Source organism: Mustelus asterias, chromosome 11 (assembly GCF_964213995.1).
Source record: "Mustelus asterias chromosome 11, sMusAst1.hap1.1, whole genome shotgun sequence".
In the NCBI taxonomy this organism is placed as follows: Eukaryota; Metazoa; Chordata; class Chondrichthyes; order Carcharhiniformes; family Triakidae; genus Mustelus; species Mustelus asterias.
This window is the reverse complement of record NC_135811.1, coordinates 78552129-78579068: the sequence shown is the minus strand read 5'-3', so window position 1 is coordinate 78579068 and position 26940 is coordinate 78552129. Positions and strand designations below refer to the sequence as shown.

General features: G+C 46.1%; 1 protein-coding gene across 2 annotated transcripts in view; it reads left to right on the top strand.

The window, feature by feature from the left end:
• Window positions 1-26940, top strand: part of fam171a2a (family with sequence similarity 171 member A2a) — a 311859-nt gene that overhangs the window by 161556 nt on the left and 123363 nt on the right. For both annotated transcript variants that reach the window (XM_078223812.1, XM_078223813.1), the window contains exons 4-5: window positions 22601-22759; window positions 26710-26886. In XM_078223812.1, the coding sequence (XP_078079938.1) occupies window positions 22601-22759; window positions 26710-26886 (336 nt within the window). The remainder of the gene's footprint in view (window positions 1-22600; window positions 22760-26709; window positions 26887-26940) is intronic.

Here is a 26940-nt window from a genome sequence, read left to right as displayed (position 1 = left end):
GGGAATGAACCCTAACGCCCTACCTCGTGCATATTTCCGATATGTGAAGTGCGATAATGCCAGTGCAATACCAGGCATGTGGATCGTACGTCCCAGCACTTGGCTAATCAAATCAACTGCCTGTTCATAATAAGCAAAGTACAGACTGTATTCAACAAGCTCACACTTGCAAAACCAAACCCTTGACTGTTCCATGTGATTCCATGATTGGCAGCACTTGCTGAAGAATCCCGAGTGTACTCATAGCGGCATCAACAAATAATTTAAATCATCCACTGAGCTCATAATGTGGCTCATTTACACCTGCTCGGTTGTTATAAAAACCCATCTGGTTCACTAATGTCCTTTAGGGAAGGAAATCTGCCATCCTTACCTGGTCTGGTCTACATGTGACTCCAGAGCCACAGCAATGTGGATGACTCTTAAAATGTCCTCTGAAATGGCCTAACATTCTTTACTTCAAGGGGCAACTGGGGATGGGCAATAAATGCTGGCCCAGCCAGCGAAGCCCATATCCCCTGAATGGGGAACTATAGGCTCCCCATGCTTCTGGGTACTTCGAAAAAAAAGCCCGGGGGGTGGGGTTTGGGGGTGAGGGGGAGGGGGGTGCAATGGCGTTGATATCTTCCCATACGGAAAATGATGGTCTGCCATCTTGCTTGAACCCCTGGTTTTGGTTATAATTTGAGTGACTTGCTATACGCCACTTCAGAAGACGGTTAAGAGGCATCCACGTTGAACTGGAGTCTTATTTTGGCCACACCAGGTAAGGATAGCAGAATTCCCGCTCTAGTGGATGTGAGCTAACCATTTGGCCTTGTATACAATCCAACGGCTCATGATTACCTCCTACTTTTGGAGGCATCTGGAGGCTGAGAAGTGACCGGGCTTCTGAAGGAGAGTCAAACAGACTGGAAACGTTAACTCTGTTTCTCTCTTCACGGATGCTGCCAGACCTGCTGAGCCCTTTCTGGTCTTATTTTGTATTTCCAGCATCCGCAGTCCTTTGCTTTTACTTTGTGGTATTAAGTAGAATACATTTTATCTCCTTACCGCTGCCTAATGCATCAAAAATCGTGTCAATCCTTTGTTTATAATCCGAGATGAACTATGGTAAAAATATTCATTGTAATCCTACCTATGAACACGCAAGTGTTATGTAATGGGCTACAAGTGCACTCTCCTGACATTAGAGGGGAGGCATCACTTATGCAGCAACTTGTCAGAGTGATTAGCGGATTCCTTCCTTTATCGCTGGAATTTAGGCTGCAGTTGATTCAGCAAGAGGTAGCGAGCTGAAAAATTGATCATAAGAGCATCTGGGATTTAAAAGAAAGGACATGACACTGAATGTCCTTAAGGCTTCTGCTAAATTTAAATCACTGCGGAACAGCCTCTGCAACATGTTTGATTTTGGGAAGTGAAATCTCCAGCAGTTAAATTATGTCATTAAACTGGAAAGGGTGCAAAAAAGATTTACAAGGATGTTACCAGGACTGGAAGGTTTGAATTAGGTTGGATAGCTGGGACTTTTTTTTTCCCCTGGAGCATAAGAGGATGAGGGGTGACCTTAAGTTTAAAAATGTATTTATTACATAGAATCCCTACAGTGCAGAAGGAGGCCATTCGGCCCATTGTGTCTGCACCGACCACAATGCCACCCAGGCCCTTTCCTCATGCATTTACCCTAGCTCATCCCCCTGACACTAAGGGGCAATTTAGCATGGCCAATCCACCTAACCCACACATCTTTGGACTGTGGGAGGAAACCGGAGCACCCGGAGGAAACCCACGCAGACATGGGGAGAACATACAAAATCTGCACAGAGAGTAACCCAAGTTGGGAATTGAACCTGGGTTATTGGCGCTGTGAGGCTGCAGTGCTAGCCACTGTGCCACCGTGCTATCATGAGGGGCATAGATAAGGTGAATAACCGAGGTCTTATTCCCTTCGGGGAGTCCCAAACTAGACGGCATAGGTTTCCGCTGAGAGGGGAAAGATTTAAAAGGGACCTGAGGGGCAACTTCTTCACACAGAGGGTGGTGTTTATATGGAATGAGCTGCCAGAGGAGGTGGTAGAGGTATATACAATTACAACATTTAAAAGACATTTGGACAGGTACATGGATGGGAAAGGTTTAGAGAGATATGGGCCAAACCAGGCAAATTGGACTAATTCAGTTTAGGAAACCTGCTCGGCATGGACGAGTTGGGCCGAAGGGTCTGTTTCCATGCTGTATGAATGTTATACCCACAATCCAGGTCACAGGTTGTAGTATGACTCTGGTTTCTACAGTGCTGTCTTAGAACCATGTCTTTTGAACTCTGCAATGACGTCATGATGCTAAGGCCATTAGAAACATTACATAAGAAGATGCAGTTGGCACTTCCCACTCAATAGCGTGTTGGAACTGTGGGGACTGGGACTCTCTTCGGGATCTCAGGAGAAATAGCAGACCGATGAGCTAAATCTGACTTCCAGGTAGTACGCAGGCCTTGTATTATAGCTGCTTTTGGTACATTTCTTTGCACATAGCAAAATATTCTCTGTTTAATTGCCTTCCTTACTGATGGGAGGAGATCATTATTAACTGACAAGTGATTACAGTGTTGGGCTAACTGTATTGTAGCCAGTTTTGCTGATTGATACATAGGTCGGAGAGCGAGCTGTGAGGAGGAAACAAAGGGTAGAATTTCCCCCCTTTCCCCAAGAAACAATATTTTTCACATGTGACAATAAATCAAACCAAATCAAATCAAAGGATGTACTTGCATTGGAGGCAGTTCAAAGTTCACAAGGCTGATTCCTGGGTTGAAGGGATTGTCTTTTGGGGAAAGATCAAGCATGTTGGACCTATACATGTTGGAGTTTAGAAAAATGAGAAGGTGTTCTTGATGAAACATATTAGATTTTGAGGTGGCTTGACAGGGTAGATGTTGAGGGGATGCCCTCGTGGGAGAATCTAAACGAAGGGGGTACAGTTTAAGAATAAGATGGCTCCTATTCAAGAGAGAGCTGAGGAAGAAAGCAGTGGAGGTTGGGTCATTGACTAAGTATATTCATGGCTGCATCAGACAGATCTTTGATCGGCAGGGGAGCCAAGGATTATTGTGTGGGTGGGGGTGGGGGGGGGGGGGGGGGGGGGGGGGGATTGCCTCCATTTTGTGACAAATAGCAGCCATTTTCCAGTGGCCTTGTTGGAGCACAGTAAGAAGTTTAACAACACCAGGTTAAAGTCCAACAGGTTTATTTGGTAGCAAAAGCCACACAAGCTTTCGGAGCTCTAAGCCCCTTCTTCAGGTGAGTGGGAATTCTGTTCACAAACAGAGCTTATAAAGACACAGACTCAATTTACATGAATAATGGTTGGAATGCGAATACTTACAACTAATCAAGTCTTTAAGAAACAAAACAATGTGAATGGAGAGAGCATCAAGACAGGCTAAAAAGATGTGTATTGTCTCCAGACAAGACAGCCAGTGAAACTCTGCAGGTCCACGCAACTGTGGGAGTTACAAATAGTGTGACATGAACCCAATATCCCGGTTGAGGCCGTCCTCGTGTGTGCGGAACTTGGCTATCAGTTTCTGCTCAGCGACTCTGCGCTGTCGTGTGTCGCGAAGGCCGCCTTGGAGAACGCTTACCCGAATATCAGAAGCCGAATGCCCGTGACCGCTGAAGTGCTCCCCAACAGGAAGAGAACAGTCTTGCCTGGTGATTGTCGAGCGGTGTTCATTCATCCGTTGTCGCAGCGTCTGCATAGTTTCCCCAATGTACCATGCCTCGGGACATCCTTTCTTGCAGCGTATCAGGTAGACAACGTTGGCCGAATTGCAAGAGTATGTACCGTGTACCTGATGGATGGTGTTCTCACGTGAGATGATGGCATCTGTGTCGATGATCCGGCACGTCTTGCAGAGGTTGCTGTGGCAGGGTTGTGTGGTGTCATGGTCACTGTTCTCCTGAAGGCTGGGTAGTTTGCTGCGGACAATGGTCTGTTTGAGATTGTGCGGTTGTTTGAAGGCAAGAAGTGGGGGTGTGGGGATGGCCTTGGCGAGATGTTTGTCTTCATCAATGACATGTTGAAGGCTCCGGAGGAGATGCCGTAGCTTCTCCGCTCCGGGGAAGTACTGGACAACGAAAGGTACTCTGTCCACTGTGTCCCGTGTTTGTCTTCTGAGGAGGTCGGTGCGGTTTTTCGCTGTGGCGCGTTGGAACTGTTGATCAATGAGTCGAGCGCCATATCCTGTTCTTATGAGGGCATCTTTCAGCGTCTGGAGGTGTCTGTTGCGATCCTCCTCATCCGAGCAGATCCTGTGTATACGGAGGGCTTGTCCGTAGGGGATGGCTTCTTTAACGTGTTTAGGGTGGAAGCTGGAGAAGTGGAGCATCATGAGGTTATCCGTGGGCTTGCGGTACAGTGAGGTGCTGAGGTGACCGTCCTTAATGGAGATGCGTGTGTCCAAGAATGCAACCGATTCCGGAGAGTAGTCTATGGTGAGCCTGATGGTGGGATGGAACTTGTTGATGTCATCATAGAGTTGTTTCAGTGATTGTTCACCATGAGTCCAAAGGAAGAAAATGTCATCGATGTATCTAGTGTATAGCATCGGTTGAAGGTCCAACCAGTTTATTGACATTTTTTTCAGAATATATCGCACAATGCAGTGAATATTTTTACCCTGTAGTCTTACAGGAGTAAAAAAAAGGTTTCATAGAGTCTGCTACCAAGTTGGCACTTACTCTGGGTGCCAAACCTGCCCCCTTGTCAATCGAGGTGGTGGCCAGGCTCACAAAGTTGGAGGGCCAATCAGAGGCCTTCCAGCTTGAAAGTAAATAAGAGAGAGAGTGCTTCAAGATGGAGATGCCCTTTCTTTGACTTTTCCACATCTAAATAAAAAATGGCCTTCACAGAGAGGCCACTGCTGTCCCTTGTTAGGCTGCCCCTGCAAGGGGCAGACAGGAAGGGAGTGCCTCTACGAGACCTACCTGGAGTGCTGACCCCTTGGCCTTCGCCAGGAGTCCACCACCAGGCATCTAAACTGGGCCTCATTGTCTGCGGATTGCTGGGCCCATCTTGATTCTCAATTAATTTTCATAGAATCTCTACAGTGCAGAAGAAAGCCATTCAGCCCATCGAGTCTGCACCGCCCACAATCCCACTCAAGCCCTATTCCTGTAACCCGGTGGTTCCCAAAGGGTGCGGCACGCCACACTGGTGCAGCGAGAGAGGATGGCAAGTGTGGCGGGGAGATTCAAGGACAATCAAAGAAACATTTAAACATGGTTTAAACAAGCATTGTTTTATACTTTCTGGATATCCCATGATCATATTATAGAGTAGTTGTGTTCTATGTTATGAATCAAGCACTGCTAGGAGTTGTTTTTTTTTGTTTTTGAATGTATTCCTTATCAATAAAAAATTTGGTGCGGCGCGAACAAATTTTTATTCCGAAAGTGCGGCCCAGTGAAAAAAGTTTGGGAACCACTGCCGTAACCCCACATATTTACTCTGCTAATCCCCTAACACTAGAGTCAATTTTGCATGGCCAATCCACCTGACACGCACATCTTTGGAATGTGGGAGGAAACCGGAGCACCCCGGACGAAACCCACGCACACATGGGGCGAACGTGCAAACTCCAAACAGACAGTGACCCAAGCCAGGAATCAAACCCGGGGGTCCCTGGCGCTGTGAGGCAGCAGTGCCAACCTCTGTGCCACCATGCTGCTCCAATTCTCCCCAAGCTATGATGGCTATCTGGGTGGGTGTGGGTAGCTAGCCCTGCCATCACTTGATTTCCCCTCTCCAAAAATGGCCTGGGGGGGCTGCGTGGAGTGGAGGAATCGCCAAACCAGCCAACGGGGATATTTACAGCTCCCACCCACAGCCAAGCGAGGCCCGGTGTGGGGGTTGGAGTGGTGGTGATGGGGGGGGATGTTGTGAAAATCCATTCCATTGTGTATGCTGCAATTTCTTGCAAATCTGGTTGCACAGAATGATGCTTTAATCACAGCTTTTTATTGATGACAGTGGCAGGAGGTTTCAAATGAGTAATTATTCCTGAAAAACGAGCATTTCTAACAAACTGCAGTAATTACCTTTCAAATGGAGTGCAGCTCTCGATTCACCGTTCATCATCGGGTTTTGTATATCGGAAACATCCGTCAGTGCATAATATTTAAGTATATATTTAGCCCAGCTTAGAGGAATTATCCAGAGAAACAGATAGACAAAACAAAATGGATATCTGATTCGCAATATTCCTGTTTAAATTGTTTTCTAGAATGTTCACTGAGACAGAAACCTTATAGTATTGCTCTTACTGGAAATATTTTACAGTAATCCTGAGGTATTTTGTGTACCTTTGGTTATGCTTAATATTTATTTTGATCAGAACGATGCGTTCTATTAATATCAGACCTGCTGCATTAAATCATTTGAGAAATGAATGATCAGCCTTCGTTCTCCCCACCCTTACAGGCCGCAGCTTTTCCCCAGTGTTACCACCTGCCTTCCAGACCATCTGCCCTCAGCACCTTTTGTTGTAACAAACGGGAGCTTACATTGTCTCACACTGAAAAGAGCATCAGGGAAGCGATGGCCCAGTGGTATTATCACTAGACCATTAATCCAGAAACCCGGTTGATGTTCTGGGGACCTGGGTTCGGATCCCACCAGATGGTGGAATTCGAATTCAATTTTTAAAAAAATGCTGGAATTAAGAATCTGCTGATGACCATGGAGCCATTGTTGGTTGATTTAATTTGATTTATTATTAGTATGCTGTGAAAAGTATTGTTTCTTGCGTGCTATACAGACAAAGCATACCATTCATAGAGAAGGAAAGGAGAGAATGCAGAATGTAGTGTTACAGTCATAGCTAGGGTGTAGAGAAAGATCAATGGAGTCCATTCAAAAGTCTGAGGACAGCAGGGAAGAAGTTGTTCTGCAGTCAGTTGGTACATGACCTCAGATTTTTGTATCTTTTTCCTGACGGAAGAAGGTGGAAGAGAGTATGTCTGGAGTGCGTGGGGTCCTTAACTATTCTGGCTATTTTTCCGAGGCAGCGGGAAGTGTAGACAGAGTCAATGGATGGGAGGCTGGTTTGCATGATGGACTGGGCTATGTTCACAACCTTTTGTAGTTTCTTGCAGTTTTGGACAGAGCAGGAGCCATACCAAGCTGTAATATAACCAGAAAGAATGCTTTCTATGGTGCATCTGTAAAAGTTGGTGAGAGTCGTAGCTGACATGCCAAATTTCCTTAGTCTTCTGAGAAAGTAGAGGCGTTGGTGGGCTTTCTTAACTGTAGTGTTGGCATGGGGGGACCAGGACAGGTTGTTGGTGATCTGAACACTTAGGAACTTGAAGCTCTCGACCATTCCTACTTCATCCCCATTGATGTAGACGGGCATGTTCGTCACTATGCTTCCTGAAGTCGATGACTCGGAAAAATCCATCTGGTTCACTAACGGATCAGCTGGTGGAGGTATTCACAGACATCTTCAACCTCTCTTTACAACAATCTGAGGTCCCTAACTGCTTCAAGAAGACGACCACCATCCCGGTACCTAAAAAAAAACCAAGCAACATGCCTTAATGACTATCGGCCGGTGGCTCTGACTTCCATCATTGTGAAGTACTTCGAAAGGTTAGTCATGGCACAAATCAATTCCAGCCTCCTGGACTACCTGGATCCACGACAGTTTGCCTACTGCCGCAACAGAGAGAGAGTGCAGGAATGAGATAGAGAATCTGTTGAACTGGTATGGCAACAATAATCTCTCCCTCAATGTCAATAAAATGAAGGAGATTGCCATCGACTTCAGGAAGCGTAAAGGAGAACATGCTCCCGTCTACATCAACAGAACGAAGTAGAAAGGGTCAAAAGCTTCAAGATTTTAGGTTTCCAGATCACTAACAACCTGTCCTGATCCCCCAATGCCTACACTATAGTTAAGAATACCCACCAACGCCTCTACTTTCTCGGGAGGCTAAGGAAATCTGGCATGTCAGCTACGACTCTCACCAACTTTTACAGATGCACCATAGAAAGCATCCTTTCTGGTTGTATCACAGCTTGGTATGGCTGCTGCTCTGCCCAAGGCCACAAGAAACTGCAAAAGGTCATGAATGTAGCCCAATCCATCACGCAAACCAGCCTCCCATTCATTGATTCTGTCTACGCTTCCGGATGCCTCGGCAAAGCAGCCAGAATAATTAAGGATCTGTCTTTCATCTTCTTCCTTTGGGAAAAAGGTACAAAAGTCTGAGGTCACGTACCAACCGACTCAAGAACAGTTTCTTCCCTGCTGCTGCCAGACTTTTGATTGGACTTACCTTGCATTAAGTTGATCTTTCTCTACACCCTAGCTATGACTGTAACACTACATTCTGCACTCTCTCGTTTCCTTCTCTATGAACGGTATGCTTTGTCTGTATAGCGCGCAAGAAACAATACTTTTCACTGTATGTTAATATATGTGACAATAATAAATCAAATCAAATTAATGTCCTTTAGGGAAGGTGATCTGCCGTCCTTACCTGGTCTGGCCTACATGTGAATCCAGAGCCACAGCAACTCCCTTGTGAACAAGGGCAACCAGGGATGGGCAATAAATTATGACATGCTGGTCAGCCAGCGACGCCCATGTCCCATGAATGAATTAAAAAATGTTGCAAATTCCCTAATAATGCAGATGAAAGTAAATGCCCATTGCTGATAGATACCTGCAAATGTCGCAAGGAAACAGGCTCAGCTTTGCAATTGTGAGCAGTGACTACATAATAACATTCACTGCGCTCCAAAAAATAATTACTTGTACATGAGAAAGGCGTAAATGCAAGTTGCTTCGTCCCTTTTGGTTTAGTTGCATGTTCCTGTCATGTTGTAAGGAAACTGGTGAGGGGCAAAGCCACGTAAATGTCCGAACAAGTAAGTCACCCTCCTTAAAGGTGAGAACTACATGCGGCATCGACAGTTTTGGAAGTTTGTTGTATCTTTGCACTCTTCCCTTGTGTTGGATAATGGATGGAAGGGTTTGCAGGATGATTAACAGGACATGGTGTGAATGTGCTCTCCAAAGCCATAGCCATCTTTACTGATAGTGTGGCTAGCACAATGATTAACGCAACATTATGGGTGCCATAACTCATATGAGTGATTGGGAGGGCTGTGGGGAGGGTAGAACAGAGCCACCTATACAGTGGGGTGGCCAGTGACACCATTCAATGGGAGACATCTGTACTTCAAGTATCCTGCTGGATGCTAAACCTGAATTCAGGCCTGGAGTTCTGGCTTGTGGTCCACTCATGTCTGGAACGGAGTTTGAACTTTCCCCACGTGATTCGGAGGGCAGAGATTTTTAATTCTGAAGTGGAGCCTGTAAAATTCCTTTCCTCAGGTGGCCTTCCCACCGAGGTCCCATCTGCCTTGACCTCTCTGCAAATTTACAGTGGGACTGGCGAGGCCTAACCCAGCCCACTCACTTTGCCCCAGTTATGCCCTTAAGTGGTCTATTAATGACCATGTGAGAGCCATTTCCAAACCAGCCTTAATTTTCAGGCTGGCAGTACGAGGGAGGGGAGACAGTGGGGGGAGGAGGAGGGTGCAGGAGCCTAGAAAGTGACCCTGCTCAGTCAGGAAGGTCTGTATCAACCACCTCCACTCAACATTGGACGCAGGGGGTCTGGCCCCTGTGTGTTCTCCATTGCTCCCCTGGCCTCACCAAAGACACTCCCCTCCCAGCCCTGAGACTCCTCCCCTTACCTGTTCCTGGACTCCTAGCATTTAGTCTTGAGGGACTGCTTACAGGCCCAGTTCTGTCCACTGCAACTTCTGGGACTAGATACAGAAGGCCAATCGGACTGGAGGGAGTGAAGAATGTGGATTATTTGGAAGAGCAGAGCGTCGTTGGAAGTTCCAGAGGTCTGGTGCCAGGTCGAAGGATAACTCCTAGTAGCTGGAGAAAAATTTGGAGTGGGAAGGATCCAGTTGTAGTGGTCAATGTAAGAACAAACAAGAAAAAAATCTGCCTACTTCAGTCATGAATAGACTCAATAATGGAGCACGCCCAGGTCTCTGAGGTAGAGAATTCCAAGATTCACAACACATTCCTCAGACTTACTCCTGTCTTTGCAACATTACAGGCCTGTTTTCGGAATCTCTTCCTATCCTTAACATTCTTCATAAACCCAGATGGATCTTTCTTGCTGAGTTTCTGGTTTACAATTAAATGTATTTCTGTTGAACATTTTGAATTGTTTCTTTAAAGGTTTTCACTGTTTATTTACCCCCATACCTTTTTGACTATTTGTCTAATCAAACTTAGCTGGTTCACCCCTCACAACTATGTAGAATCAGTAGAACTAGGAACAATGTCCTGCTATGAGAGTTTCAGGAGTTATAATCACAGAATCCTACACTGCAGAAGGAGGCCATTCGGCCCATTGGGTCTGCACTGACCACAATCCCACCCAGGCCCTATCCCCATGACCACATGCATTTACCCTACCTAGCCCCCCTGACACTAAGGGGAAATTAAGCATGGCCAATCCGCCTAACATCTTTGGAGTGTAGGAGGAAACTGGAGCACCCGAAGGAAACCACACAGGCACAAGGAGAATGTGCAGACTTCACACAGACAGCGACCCAAGCCAGGAATCGAGCCCAGGTCCCTGGCACTGTGAGGCAGCAGTGCTAACCACTGTGCCACCATGCCACCCACGGTTGGCACCCAATTTGAAATGCAAAACCTTAAAAGGTGGTAATCTCTGGTTTGTTACTTAAATCACATGCCAATTGACAAAGGATTAAGCAGATTAGAGAATTAAACATGGCTCAAAAGAGTACTCTTGGAAGAAGGAACTTCATTTCACGCAGCCCTGGCACCAGTACTCAGGAAAGCAGTTATTCCATTGGGATGAGTTCCACTTAAACCAGCTGGGATTAATCTTGTAGTGAATCATATAACTGGGGGGTATTGTTAGAGTATTAAACTGAATGCGGGGAGGTTTTGAGCATCAGGAGATTTAGAAATCCAGAGGGCAAAGTTAAGGCATTAATACAGTAGCAATGTGGATAAAGACAAGCAGAGTGGGACAGGAGAGATAGAGTTTAACAGTAATAATGCATCAGTGAATAAGGTCCATGTATCTGATTATAGTTAACAAAAAACATGTAAGACACTTTGTGTGAGCGCATGAAACATCTGAAATAAGAAAGATGAACCAATGGCATGAATGAAGGGAAATGGTTTGGATTTAATTACTATTACAGAGACATGGTTACAAGGTGACCAAGTTTTGGAAATAAATATTCCAGTGTACTCAACATTTCGAAAAGACAGACAGAATGAAAAAGGAGGTGGGTAATCGTGATAGCATAAGGGATGCTATCATGCTACCAAGGGGATGGTATAAGGACATCAGTGAGAAAGGATCTTGGCTCAGAAGATCAGGATGTTGAATCAGCATGAGTGGAGATTAGGAAAAGCAAGTGCGAGACAAAGCTGGTGGGAGTAGCTCATAGTCCTGAACAGTAGTTAAACCATTGGACATAGTATTAAACAATAAATTATTGGAGCTTGTAACAACGCAATTCCATAATAGTGGGGAATTTAATCTTCGACTTAACTGGACAAGTCAAATTTGCTAAACTGGTCTGGAAGGTGAGTTTGCAGAATAGTTTGTGACAGTTTCCTGGAGCAATATGTTGTGGAACCAAGTCGGGATAAAGCTATTTTACATCTATTATTTTGCAATGATGCAAAGTTGGTTAGTAATCACATGTAAAAGACTGGCTAAACAATAGTGATCATAATACAATTGATTTGTGTTATTTAGAAAGCAACGTTCTTCAATCACAAACAAGAACCTTAAACAAAACAGATTACATAGCTGTGAGGGGAGAACTGGGTAAGATTGATTGGATAAATAGACAAAAAGGTATGTGGGTAAATAAACAGTGAAAAGCTTTAAAAAAACCAATTCAAAATGTTCAACAGAAATACGTTCCAAAAACTCAGCAAGATCCATCTGGGTTTACTAAAAATGGTAAGGATAGTATTAGATTCAGAAAACAGGCTGTAATGTTGCAAAGACAGAGAGTGCGAGGAATGAGTTGTGAATCTTTGGAATTCTGTTATCTCAGAGACCTGTGCATGCTGTATCATTGAGTCCATTCATGACTGAAGTAGACAGATCTTTGGTCTATCAGGGAATCAAGGAATATAGGCAGTTGGTGATAAAGTTGAGATGAAGCCAAAGATCAGCCATGATTGAATTGAATGATAGAGCAGGTTCAACTGACCTTGCTGCTGTTCCTACTTTTTATGTGCTTATGTTCTGATATGGATGGACTGCTGCCTCACAGCGCCAGGGACCCTGGTTCAATTCTGGCCTCGGGTCACTGTGTAGCGTTTGCATGTTCTCCCCGTGTCTGCGTGGGTTTCCTCCGGGTGCTCTGGTTTCCTCCCACACTCCAAAGATATGCAGGTTAAGTGGATTGGCCATGCTAAACTGACCCTATTGTCAGGGGGATTAGCAGGGTAAATATGTGGGGTTATGGGAATAGGGCTTGAGTGGGATTATTGTTGGTGCAGACTCGATGGGCCAAATGTCTTCCTTCGGCACTGTAGAAATTCTATGATTCTATGAGATCACTGAGGTTGCATGGGATGAAACCATGGAGAAATTTGAAAATTGACAGCACTAAATATGCTGGGACTGTGCACTTTACTGGGAAAATGGAAATACTTTGGTTTTCCAGAAGTTTTCCCTTTGGCACCTATCTGCATGGCGAATGGGTTCTGCACATGTCAGGCACCTGGCTAACCAATAAGAAATGGACAATATTTGAGATAAAACAGCCTCCAAGAACAACAAAGAGGAGGGTCAATAAATCCAGAACATGAGGCAGTTTTGTCCCAATCCTCCTCCTACTGGGCATTAGATATGGACATGAATCACAACACTTCTGCCCATTTTATGTGCTTGGGAATGTGGACACCAGACACTACACTGTTAACAGTTAACCAGCTAAAAATCAACTAATATAAGCCAGTTTATAATTAATCATCTCAGTACAAAAATTATGATTAAATGTACAAAACTTGGATTTTAGCATTTTGAATATATTGAGGGAAAAGGGATATGAATAAAGTTAAGCCTAAAGCATCATCTAACATTGTAGAAGAAGAAACCGTAGCAAAATTAGCAACAAATGAAGGTCCCTCCACGGCAGCTTCAAGAGAAGATGTAAATATCAAAAGATAATACCGCAATTTGTTGAGATTTCCAGAGTAGAATGATTTGATGGAAATTTCACCATTGCTTGGAATAGTTTAACTGAAGTGTTCACAGTGCAGGAGGAGACCATTCGGCCCATCAAGCCTGCACCAATAACAATTCCACCCAGGTCCCATTCCCAGAACCCAATGTATTTACCCCACTAATCCCCCTGACACTAAGGGGTAGTCATGATGTGGAGATGCCGGCGTTGGACTGGGGTAAACACAGTAAGAAGTTTAACAACACCAGGTTAAAGTCCAACAGGTTTATTTGGTAGCAAAAGCCACACAAGCTTTCGAAGCTCTAAGCCCCTTCTTCAGGTGAGTGGGAATTCTGTTTGTGAACAGAATTATTGTTGGTGGGCGGCACGGTAGCACAGTGGTTAGCACTGCTGCTTCACAGCTCCAGGGTCCCGGGTTCGATTCCCGGCTCGGGTCACTGTCTGTGTGGAGTTTGCACATTCTTCTCGTGTCTGCGTGGGTTTCCTCCGGGTGCTCCGGTTTCCTCCCACAGTCCAAAGATGTGCGGGTTAGGTTGATTGGCCAGGTTAAAAATTGCCCCTTAGAGTCCTGGGATGCGTAGGTTAGAGGGATTAGCGGGTAAATATGTGGGGTGGGATTGTGGTCGGTGCAGACTCGATGGGCCGAATGGCCTCCTTCTGCACTGTAGGGTTTCTATGATTTCTATGATGATTTCTATGAACCTGCGCACCTGTCATTTCTGTTTTTGCTGAATTACTGCAGATGCACCCAACCCTCTAGTTACTCTGACTTAACATTTTCATCCTCCTGCTTAAATCCCTTTGTGGTTTAGCCCCTCCTTACATTTGTTACCTCTTATAGCTCGACAAATCTCACAGAACTCTCCATCCCTTTGACTGCAATTTCTTGACTATGTGACTTGATGGGCCGAATGGCCTCTTTTGGCCCTGTATGGTTCTATGATTCTTTGAGCTCATTATAGCTTTCAGCCCCCACTTCCACCGACCATTTTGTCTGTGCAACATTATACACTCTTATGTTAAGTTTCTACGCTTATTTTGAAGGAGTTAAAAGTAATGCACCAAGGAACCTTACATGACCTTTCTGACGACTCTGTTAAATGTGTTTGACTTTTCAACCTGAAAGTACGAAGGACGTTTTACCATGCCTCATCGCCAGGCGAGAAGCTGATAATATCCAGCTGTTTGCTGGTGGGAGACAGTGGTGCTGTGTTAATTCCTGTCCTGTTTCTCTCTGACATGCCGTGCACATCGAGTTACACAATGGGGAGCCAAGCAGCTTTATAAAGTGGATGCTGTGTTTGTACATAGGGGCACGGAGAATCTCCCAATGTGCCTCTTTCTCCTGATGTGGCCTCTTCAGCCGCCTTTGTTGTATCCCCAATCAGATGTTAAAGTCTCTTCGGCTTAAGACGTAAAACTAAACCAAAAAAAAAAACAGGCTGTCATTGGAATTTTTTTTCTTTATTATTTCATGACGTGTGGACGTCACTGGCAAGGCCAGTTGTTGACCATCCCAATTACTCTAAATGGCTTGTTCGGCCACTGAGAAAGGCAGTTCAGAGTCAAACACGTTGCTGTGGTCCTGAATTCACATGTAGGCCACTTCAGGTAAGTATTGAGATTTCCTTCCCTCAAGAGGCGTCAGCAAGCCAGTTGGGCTTTTATGACAATCAACAATCGTTTCATGGTCACTGTTGCTGAGGCTCGCTTTCAGTTGCAGATTTGAGTAGCTGAATTCGAATTCCACCAGCCGCCACGGTGGGATTTGGACCCGTGTCGCTGGAGCATTAGCCTGTGCCTCATGGGGGAAAGTCCCACGAACAGCAATGGGATCACTCACCTGCTGAAGGAGCAGTGCTCCGAAAGCTTGTGATATCAAATAAACCTGTTGGACTTTAACCTGGTGTTGGGGGACTTCTTACTACAAATAACCTGATTGTTCGGCAGAAATTTGTTTCTCTTCTTCAAATAGTTCCACAGGATAGAATCATAGAATCCCTGCGGTGCAGAATGAGGCCGTCCGGCCCATCGAGTCTGCACCGACCACAATCCCACCCAGGCCCTATCCCCGCAACCCCACTCTTTTACCCACCCAATCCCCCTGACACGAAGGGTCAATTTATCATGGCCAATCCACCTAACCTGCACATCTTTGGACTGTGGGAGGAAACCCACGCAGACACAGGGAGATTGTGCGAACTCCACACAGACAGTGACCCGAGGCTGGAATTGAACCTGGGTCCCTGGCGCTGTGAGGCAGCAGTGCTGACTACTGTGCTGCCCCTTTTATATAACTTTTATGGATCTTTATATCCACCTGCGAGGCTAGATCTCGGTTGAGCATCTCATATGAAAGGGAGCACCTCTGAGAGTACAGTGCTCACTCAGTCTAAATGATATGCTCAGGTTTCTAGAGTGGACTTTGAATCCAGAACCTAACGATTCAAAAGGGAGAGTGCTATCACTGATATCTTGAGAGAGGACTGATTAGAACACTACCACTATTGTGTATATTGTAAGAACATTTAATAAGTTGTTCTGATTAATGTAGGTCTGTAGTCAAAACTCTCAGTCCTGTTCAATCCAGCCCAGATTTTCTAGTTTAGCAGCCGCAGACCACTAACAGCTAAAAATTCTCTCCTTGTCCCTCACACATTACAGAATTGTATTCCTTCCATGTGTTTTGGATGGATAATGACAGGCTTGAAATCTGCAGCTTGGTGAGTGTGTACCAGAGTGGGACAAGAAAAAAGACATTGGAACTTTCACCCACGTATTGTTTTGGAAGTTGTGAATTACTGGAAAGGCCTAACTGATGAGCCATTGAGAAACAACCTTCCTTTCCTATTTTCAGCCAGTAGCGAAGGCCAGGATTAAGTGTCGAATTTGCTGGAAAACTAGAGTAAATAACACTAGCTTTTTCAGTGGGAGTTCACACTAGAAGCTCCCACTCTCTGTGCAATGCAGAGGCCACCAGCGTGAATACCATTAGATTTCAGGGGGCTGGGTCTACTCCCCCCAGGAGACTGACCGTTCAGGGCCTATGCGCATGCAGTGGCCCTGAACTGTCAGCCTCCCTCTTTGCTGGCCAGCCCGGGGCCCCTGCAGTGCTGCCGCCCCAAAAACCCCCCATGGCCGAATTGTGGCCCACCCGACAATTGTCGGACTCCCCATGCTGGTCCGGGTCGGATTGGACCGCCCGATTTCTAGCCACGCCCCCCCCCCCGCCCCAAGCCCACCCCGATTGCTGGCCCGCCTCCTGCCCAAACCGGATCACAGTGCAGTAGGCAGCCCCTCACCGCTTTGGCACTGCCTCATGTGTCTGGTGGGCAGTGCCAACGTGCCCCAGGGCATGGGTACTTTGCTGCTTGGGCAGTGCCAGGGGCACAGGCCGGCACTGCCAGAATGATGTTGCCCAGGAGGTACCACCCCCTCCCACCGCCCCCCCCACCCCGCTGCCCAACTCCCTGGGGGGCCCCCGATTACCCCCCCCCCCTTCACTCCAGCGTGGTCGTCCTGCTAGTTCCCCAAAAAGTGGGAGCTAGCTTGAACCCCCCTGGAGTGAAATACTCCTGGCAGGGTGGGAGATACTAGTGGGCCCGGAGAATTCAGTCCCGGGCCTGCTAATAGCATTTAAACAGTATGTTTAAAAACTATTTAAATGTTAACCCCGGCTCGCAGCTGTTTTTCAGCGCTGAGCAGACGCTGCCAGAAATCCGGGCCTGGGAGACGCAAGCGCGGCGCGAACACTCACGGAAATCCCGCGAATCAGCCGACACACAATTCTCCCGGCCTGTTGCGCTAAAACATTAGCACAGCAGGATGGAAGAATCACCCCCTAAGTTTGTAATGGGAAAGATGGGAATTTCCAGGCCCGCCCCCTCCACCCCCTTCTGCACAATGTGTTTTCTGGTTGTGGAGGTGGCTCACCATAGGCCATCGGCAGGATCTTCCAGTCCCGCCAACATCTAGGGTGTATTGTTTGAATCACCCATCCTGCCACTGAGGAACCTGCCATTGGGGGTTGTGGGGGGGGCGGAGGTCACTTTTGGCAGAATTGGAAGAACCCACCAATGGGAAGGGCCAAAAATATCCTGCCTGCATTGTCAATTTGCAAGATTATTAAGGAGCTACAATTATGAAGAGAAACTTGTGGGGTGACTTGAATGAGTCTTTGAGATTAATGAAGCATCATGAAATGATAATTAGTCATGGATACTTTACACTAGAGAGTGAGGAACTATCAGAGAGGGCAAGAATTTAGGATACTATTTGAGAAATTATAAAAAGGTTGTCTTTGCAAAGGGGCTGGTTAGAAGGTTCTCTTCTAGGACGAGTGGCACTGTCTATAAATTCTTTAAAAAGAAAATTAGATAGTTCCTTCAAAGTATTATGAAAGGGTTTGGGCAGTGAACATGCTTATAAAGTGGCATGGTGGCACAGTGGTTAGCACTGCTGCCTCACAGCGCCGTGACCTTGTTCAATTCCGGCTATGGGTGACTGTGTGGATTTTGCATGTTCTCCCTGTGTCTGTATGAGTTTCTTCCGTGTGCTCCCGTTTTCTCCCACAGTCTAAAGATGTTGTGGGTCAGGTGGATTGGCCATGATAAATTGACCCTTAGTGTCGGGGGAGTAGGGGGCGAGCAAGGTAAATACATGGGGATAGGACCTGTGTGGAATCGTTGTGGGTGCAGACTCGATGGGCCAAATGGAGGAACTGGAGGGATCCTATGATTCTAAAGAAACGAAATACATATGTTTATATAGCACTTCTCATGATCATCAGACATCTCAAAGTGTTTTATAATCAATGAAGACTTCTGAAGTCTAATCACTGTTGTAGAAAACAAGAATTAGTGTGATTGAACCAGGAGGCTCAATCGTGTGAGTAAACTGGGGGAGATGGTGGTGTGGTGGCAATGCCACTGAGCTAGGCTAATGATCTGTGGACAGGAATTCACATCCCATGGATGGCACAGTGGTTAGCACAGCTGTCTCACAGTGCCAGGGACCTGGGTTCAGTTCTGGCCTTGGGTGACTGTCTGTGTGGAATTTGCACATTCTCCCCGTGTCAGTGTGGGTTTCCGTCCACAGTCAAAGGTGGGTGGGTTAGGTTGGATTGGCCATGCTAAATTGCCCCTTAGCATCAGGGAGATTAGCGGGTTAAAAAAGTGGGGTTATGGGGATAGGGCTTGGGTGGGATTGTTGTCGGTGCAGGCTCGATGTGTTAGAAACATAGAAACATAGAAAAACTGCAGCACAAACAGGCCCTTCGGCCCACAAGTTGTGCCGAACACATCCCTACCTTCTAGACCTACCTATAACCCTCCATCCTATTAAGCTCCATGTACTCATCCAGGAGTCTCTTAAAAGACCCTATTGAGTTCGCCTCCACCACCCCTGACGGTAGCCGATTCCACTCGCCCACCACCCTCTGTGTGAAAAACTTACCCCTAACATCTCCCCTGTACCTACCTACTGTTAGGGGGGATTAGCAGGGTAAATATGTGGGGTTATGGGGATAGGGCCTGGGTGGGATGCTCTCTGGGAGATTCAGTGCTGAGCCGATGGGCTGAATGGCCTCCTTCTGCACTGTCGGGATTCTATGATTATGTAATCCCATTAGCTGTGAGTGGATATAGATAACTCCTGAACAAATGTACACCTTTGATTGGTATATGCTAATTAACTGTAACTGAATCCTAAAGTAACTGTCTGTAATGTTTCATTCAGGGCTCTCAGGTACGCCACCAGCTGGAGTACGAGATGCCTTGCGATAGCGCAAAAATAAAGGCCATTTTTAAAACTCCAAAAATCTCCCTCTGCTCACTCAAAGGGGACTAAGTCTGAAAGTAGCTGGACAGTTAATTTTGTCCCGCAACAGTCCTGATTTGTCATTGGATATTGGAAGAATTTTTTTATTCATTCGTGGGACATGGGCGTCCCTGGCTGGACAGCATTTATTGCCCATCCCTAGTTGCCAAAGGGCAGTTGGGAGTCAACCACATTGCTGTGTCTCTGGATTCACCTGTAGGCCAGACCAGGTAAAGACGGCAGATTTCCTTCCCTAAAGGCCATTAGTGAACCAGTTGGGTTTTTCCGACAATCGACAATGGTTTCATGGTCATCAGTAGATTCTTAATTCCAGATTTTTTTTTATTGAATTCAAATTCTACCATCTGCTGTGGCAGGATTCAAACCCGGGTCCCCAGAACATTCGCTGAGTTTCTGGATTAATAGTTTAGTGATAATGCCACTGGGCCATCGCCTCCCCCATTTCCTGATGGCATCCATTTTTATGATCCTGCCAGAACCCCCAAAGTGCTGCACATCTATAGCTGCCAAGATCTTGAAAGAAAATGCAAACCTGCAATACATCAGCTTGGTCATCTCGGCGGCCATTTTGCCACTGGCTGCTTTAAATGCTTGAGCATCCAGAATGCTGGAAACACTGGAATCAGAGAGGAAAGAGACAAAAAATAAAACTTAGTCCGAGAGGAAGTAAATAAATGGGAAGAAATAAAGAAGAGCAAAAGAGAGAAAGGGGCAGAAAATGCAAATAATAAAGACTGGGAGGAAAGAAAAAATATATATCATGGAATTGAGATGAAAAATGCTGGGATAAAGGAAGATGCATAAAACACTTGCTGGAATCTGAAACAAAAACAAAAAATGCTGGAAAATCTCATCAGGTCTGACAGCATCCGTGGGGAGAAAATAGAGCCAATGCTTCGAGTCTAGACTAAAATGTTGGCTCTATTCTTTCTCCACAGATTTGCTGAGATTTTCCAGCATTGGATTCATAGAATCCCTACAGTGCAGAAGGAGGCTGTTTGGCCCATCAAGTCTGCACCAACCACAATCCACCCAGACCCTATCCCCCTAATCCCACCTATTTACCCTGCTAATCTCCCCGACACTATGGGGCAATTTACCATGGCCAATCAACCTAACCCACACATCTTTGGATGATGTATGTTTAATTATAACTTTGAATTGGATTTGTTCCTAAATGTAGATCAGAGAAAACAAAAGGAAATTTTTAATGGAATGATTTACTTTTCTTTGGACTATTTGTCAGTGTGTCTGTGCTTCGAGTTGGTCGAGGTCGTGACAACCCCCTCCAAACCAGTGACCTCTACCCACAGTAAATCTTGTAGAGTCCCTTTCCAGGTCACTCACCAACCTGACCTGGAACTATAATGTCGTTCTTTCACTGTCACTGCGGCAACATCCTGGAACTCCCCCTCTAACAGCACTGTGGGTGTACCTACATGGCATGGACTGCAGCAGTTCAAGAAGGTGTTTCATCACCATCGTCCCCAGGGTGATGATTGCTAACATTACCAGTGATGCCCACATCCCAAAAAAGGAAAAAAAGAACAAATGCAAATGGAAGTTGACAAACAAGAATAACTCGTAGGTTTTAGTGGCTGCATAATGACACAGTGATTAGCATTGCTGCCTCACAGCGCCAGGGACCTGGGTTCGATTCCTGGCTTGGGTCACTGTCTGTGTGGAGTTTGCACATTCTCCCCATGTCTGCGTGGGTTTCCTCTGGATGCTCCGGTTTTCAGTTGAGCTGATTTGAGAGTTTAGCTGGTGCACTGAAGTGTCTAGAATTTTTTTTTAACACAATCTGGGCGGCACAGTGGCTAGCACTGCTGCCTCACAGCACCAGGGACCTGGGTTCGATTCCCGCTTGGGTCATTCTTTGTGTGGAGTTTGCACGTTCTCCCCGTGTCTGCGTGGGTTTCCTCCGGGTGCTCTGGTTTCCTCCCATACTCCAAAGATGTGCGGGTTAGGTTGATTGGCCGTGCTAAATTGACCATAGCTTCAGGGGGATTAGTAGGATAAATATGTGGGGTTACGGGAATAGGGCTTGGATGGGACTGTGGTTGGTGCAGACCCAATGGCAGCCTCCTGTACTGTAAGGATTCTATGATTCTATACAAATCCTTTGACTGAGGTGAGAGTTCTACTGCTGAGTAACAGGTAACAACTTACTCAGCTCCAACAATACAGTACAATCTAATCTCCTTTCATTTGTTCATAAAGGGACCTGGGAAGCACCGAGCCAGTACCTGTGAGACTATACACTGTGTTTTAATGTCTGCTGGTGTCAAGATATGATGTGGAGATGCCAGCATTGGACTGGGGTAAACACAGTAGGAAGTCTAACAACACCAAGTTAAAGTCCAACAGGTTTATTTGGTAGCAAAAGCCACAAGCTTTCGGAGCCCCAAGCCCTTCCTACTGTGTCAAGATAGGACAGGTAGTAACATTTCCTGGAAACCAGTGGCAGAGCAGCCATTATGACCTGGGTTTGATTCCCAGCTTGGGTCACTGTCTGTGCGGAGCCTGCATGTTCTCACCGTGTCTGCATGGGTTTCCTCCGGGTGCTCCGGTTTCCTCCCACAGTCCGAAAGACGTGCTGGTTAGGTGCACTGGCCATGCTAAATTCTACCTCAGTGTACCCGAACAGGCGCCAGAATGTGGGGACTAGGGGATTTTCACAGTAACTTCATTGCAGTGTTCATGTAAGCCTACTTGTGACACTAATAAATAAACTTTAACTCGGTGCAAGATGAAAAGACTTCATGAAAGGGTTTGTGTGACAATAGTAGTGAGTAGCTGAGCTGTACACACTGCAGCACTGCTCTTGGTTCAAATCCCTCTGCTGGGAGTTGGCAGATCTTATTTGGGGCATTTGGCCTCAACAGTCCTTGGGTGAGAGGAGGGGAAGATAATGCAGAATTGGCCTCTGCTCAGAAGGCAAGTGTGTGTGTGTGTGAACATCGGGTTAGGCCCCATGCCTGTGGTCCTTCCTGTGGTTAAGGATTCTGTGGCCTTGGCTCATTTGGGAAGAATGCCAACTGTCAGGATTTAGTGCTGCAGGGAACCCCCAGGAATCGAGCGCCAGTGTGGAGAAGAAACGAGAAGAAAAAATAACTGCAGAAGCCCGATCACAAAGGGAGACCACTGGGAGTGACAACAGAAAATATACAACTCGTATATGACTGAACAACAATCTTGGAGAGATATATATTTCAGATCAGCGGGAAAATTGATTGTTTTAACCTTGGAGGTCTTTTCATTCCTTTAATCTGTGTCCCTCCAACCGTCGGATAATGTGACTTCTGGGAGTAATTTTAGAGAAGGGTGTTTGCAGAACGTTTTATGTGTCGATAAATCAGAAACTCTACTGTGGTGTACACGCGTGTGTGTGCGGGTGTGTGGTCTGACGTAAGTGATGCTTTTCTTCCCCCCAGTTATTATGGTCTGCTTTCTTCTCATTTAGGTGCCAAGAATCAGCCATGGGTCCAATTCCAGAGGAAGAACGTTGGACTTCCATCAAACACATCCTATAACGAGCTGTCTGCTTTCCTAACTACAGCCAACACTGAAATGGAAGTGGAAAGATTCCCCTATCTCTTGGGCTACGAAACCAACACAACAGGTACTTGAATCTTTACACTGCGGTTGACATGGCCTCCTGCTGCTGAGGGCTATGAGAGGGCATGGACAGAGTGGATAGTCAGAAGCTTTTTCCCAGGATGGAAGAGTCAATTACCAGGGGCCATAGGTTTAAGGTGTGAGAGGCAAGATTTAAAGGAGATATAGGAGGCAAGTTTTTAACACAGAGGGTGGTGGGTGCCTGGAACTCGCTGCCTGGGGAGGTAGTGGAAGCAGATACGATAGTGACTTTTAAGGGGTGTCTGGACAAATACATGAATAGGAGGGGAATAGAAGGATTTGGTCCCCGGAAGGGTAGTTCAGATGGGCAGCATGGTCAGTTCAGGCTTGGAGGGCCAAAGGGCCCGTTCCTGTGCTGTAATTTTCTTTGTTCTTTGAGAAGCTGGAAGTTTATAGAAACCCCACAGGCACCTCATTTGTAAGCCATTGCTGGCAATACCTGCTGCAACCAGGCATTTGGTTGAACATTGCAGTACTTCAACTCAAAATACCTGGCTGGAATTCTCAGACCTCGCCAGCAGCTGGGATTCTCCAGTCCCGCTGCAGTGAGCGGAAATTTGGTGAAGCGCCAAATTCTGCGTTTTTGGTGGCAGTGGCAACAGGGCGTGAACAGCTGGGGAATTCCGGCCATCATTCCTAATGAGGAGTTATACTTGTTCCCACACTGCATGCGTTTTCACAATTTCAGGTTGTATTTCTTTTTTTCATACCTCTTTCTATTTTCTCTTACACTTCAAATCACCTGAGGCCAGTACACCATTCCCTAGGGGCGGGAGATGGGTGGGGAGGATGGGTGAATGACCTATGTCAATGTCACATTCTGGTGTGGGTGAGGGGGCCCGAATGACTTCCACAATCCTTCACTCTTCCAATCCCCACCCTGATCTTTGCTGGACTGCCCCTCTTTCCACCCTTCTCCTCCACTGATGACTTGGAAAGATAAACAAGTTGCATGTGCATGGAGTCACGAGTGAAATATTCCATTCTTTCAGAGTCTAGCTTCGAATACAGGGGAACCAACATTGATCCTCATGTTCCTAAGAGCTTGGGGAACTCCACAGACAGTAAAGTCCTTCCAGAGACAGTAAAGTCCTGGGCGGCATGGTGGCACAGTGGTTAGCACTGCTGCCTCACAGTTCCAGGGACCCAGGTTCGATTCCAGCCTCGGGTGACTGTCTGTGGAGTTTGCACGTTCTCCATGTATCTGCGTGGGTTTCCTCCGGGTGCTCCGGTTTCCTCCCACAGTCCAAAGATGTGCGGGTTAGGTTGATTGGCTATGCTAAATTTACCTTAGCATCGGGGGATTAGCAGGGTAAATATGTGGGGTTATAGGGATAGGGCTTGGGTGGACTTGTTGGTGCAGGCTCGATGGGCCCAATGGCCTCTGCACTGTAGGGATTCTATGGTTCTATGATTCTTCTAAAGCTGCCCTTATCATGATTGTATTGAGATTCTGTTAGTGTTTATGATGCTGTAGCAAGCAGACTCAAATAAACAGACTGAAACCGGGATCCAAATGTCAGTGGTAAGAATGTCTTACAAATGCAGTAAAATGAGCAACATTTTGCAAACGAACCAAGCAGAATGGTCCCTGTATCTCCAACTGCAAAGACGTGATGTGATAGATTAGATATAAATAAAAAACCTGCTATTTCAAAAATTTCAGCTTTTAATTCATTCTTGTGATATGGGCATTGCTAAAAAGGCTAACATTTATTGCCTGAGACAGCCTTGAGGGGGTGGTGATGGGCTTTCTTCTGGAACCTCTATAGTCCAAGTTGCCTTACAACCCTGAGAGAACGTAGGGAGTTCCAGGGTTTTATTCCAGCAACGTCAAAGGAATGATGAGTTGTTTACAAGTCAGGATGACGTGGAGGTGATGGTGTTCCAATACATATACTGCCCTTGGTTTGCCAAGTGCTGGAACTCACAGGAGCTCGTTGGCAGGTCTTTTAGCGTGTTATGGTGGGGGCTGGGTTACGCTGGTCAATCTTAGAAAGGTGTTTCTGTATCAAAGGACGGAACAGGGTGCAGGGGAGCAGAACAAAGGCCTTTTCTGTAATGTTAAGTGCACCATAATGTGTATGTCAGTCTTCAGACATGTTGGGCGGAATTCTCCGGCTTCCCAGCTGCAAATTTCTCGGCAGTGGGATGTGGCGCTGGCCGTAGGATTCCCTGGTCCTGCTGCTGTCAATGGCACTTCCCATTGATGTCACCTCACGCTGCTGGGAAATCCGGGGGAGGGGCGGGGGGGGGCTGTTGCCAACGGGACCAGTGAATCCCACCGGCGTGAACGGTTGGAGAAATTCGGCTGTTAATACAGAAGATGCAAATTGAGAAAGTGGGATGCTTCTTTTCCATCCCTTCGCCTGACTGTTCTAACTATTATCCATGGTTATCTGTTTAAATAAAGTAAATGGAATGAGTAAATAAATAAAGTCAATAAATAAAGTAAATGAGACGGCTTCTATTGGACGGGGGAGTAGAGGGGGTGTGGACGAAGGGAAGATGACCAGTTTTTGTGATTGGCCTTCATTAGCAATCTTGGCTGATCACAAACTTGGGGCCGTTTGCTGATTGGATTGGATCAATGATCTAATGACTTCAGCAGGAAACCCAGCCTGTCCATGCAAATTAAAGTGGTGGAATGGGAGGAGGGCCCTGTATCTCCAACTAAAAAGATGTGATGTGATACGTTAGATATAAATAAGAAAACCTGCCATTTCACAATGTGGAGTCCGGGGTTTGATTTTTGGAGGCTCCGAAGATGTTTTAAGGCTCTTTTTGACTTCACAAAAACCACTTACAAACTCTTCTTGAAGCTTCTTTTCAGAGCAGCCTGCACTGGTCCTCTGAAAGGACCTCTGGTTAGGTGGCCATATGCCATGCCTGACAATAATGGCTGGACCTTATCAAATACATGCTCTCCCACATTGATGCTTCATCAGAAGGAACTCTTCAAATGCAGACAATAAAAATATAATAAAATGAATCCAACTTATAAATCAAAGAAATAAACTTCATTACACCAAACCTGGAGCCACACCCTGGGCCAATCCAAGCTCCCCACAATTCCCAACAGGTTCTTACTTATAATGAGTCGGCTGGTCAGCTGACCATCACATCATTCTGTAATTGGTTCCATGGTTTACTGGGTCAGCTGACCCTTACAGCTTGTTACCATTGGTCATATTATATCCAATACAAAGTTGTCACCGGTTACATTCTAACAATTGAGACTTGATAATTCTATCCTGTTTTCTTGCCACCATTCTATTTAACTGAAGGTTGGATAATGAATAAGATCCAGTCCATGTAAAGTACATGAGATTGGATTTGAGAGTTGAGCAAATGGGGCATTTATCAATTGGTAGCTCTTTCTCTCCAGGCCCAACTTTCTTGGCTGTATTGGGGAAGGGATTTGAGATGCAAAGCAGGTTGTGGGTTAGTTACACCCCGTCATTCCGAAGGCAGATTTAGGCTCACTAGAGGGCATAGGTTTCAGGTGAGAAGGGAGAGATACAAAAGTGTCCAGAGGGGCAATTTTTTCACACACAGGGGGGTGAGTGTTTGGAGCAAGCTGCCGGAGATAGTAAGTAGAGGCCTGTAAAATTTTGTCTTTTAAAAAGCCATTTAGACAGTTACATGGATAAGATGGGTTTAGAGGGAAATGGGCCAAATGCGGGCAATTGGGACTAGTTTCGGGGTTTTAAAAAAAAAGGGCGGCATGGACAAGTTGGGCCGAAGGGCCTATTTCCATGATGTAAACCTCTAAGACTCTATAACCCTGAACTGGTGGGAAGTGACCTTGCTGGATTTGGGGAAAAAAAACCTATCCAGTTTGTATTGAAGCTTGTCACAAGTTGGCTTTACAATAGTATATGCTGCTATTGATTGGGGTGCTGATCAGAACTTTTCTTTTAATATAAACAGCTAATCACTCCAGGCTTGAACTGATTCCTGTGGCTGCCGTCAGCATTCACCTGTTCACCAGTAATGGCTCTGCTGTCCAGGTCTCAGGCCCTATTCAAGTGTCCGTCCCTCTCCCGGCTGACGGCCTCGTGACGACGGCGAGAAACATCCCAGCCTGGAAGTTTGACAGTAAGACTGGTGAGTAACATCTGCTGAGGCAGGCACATTTTGGTGTTAATTCACCTGGAAGCC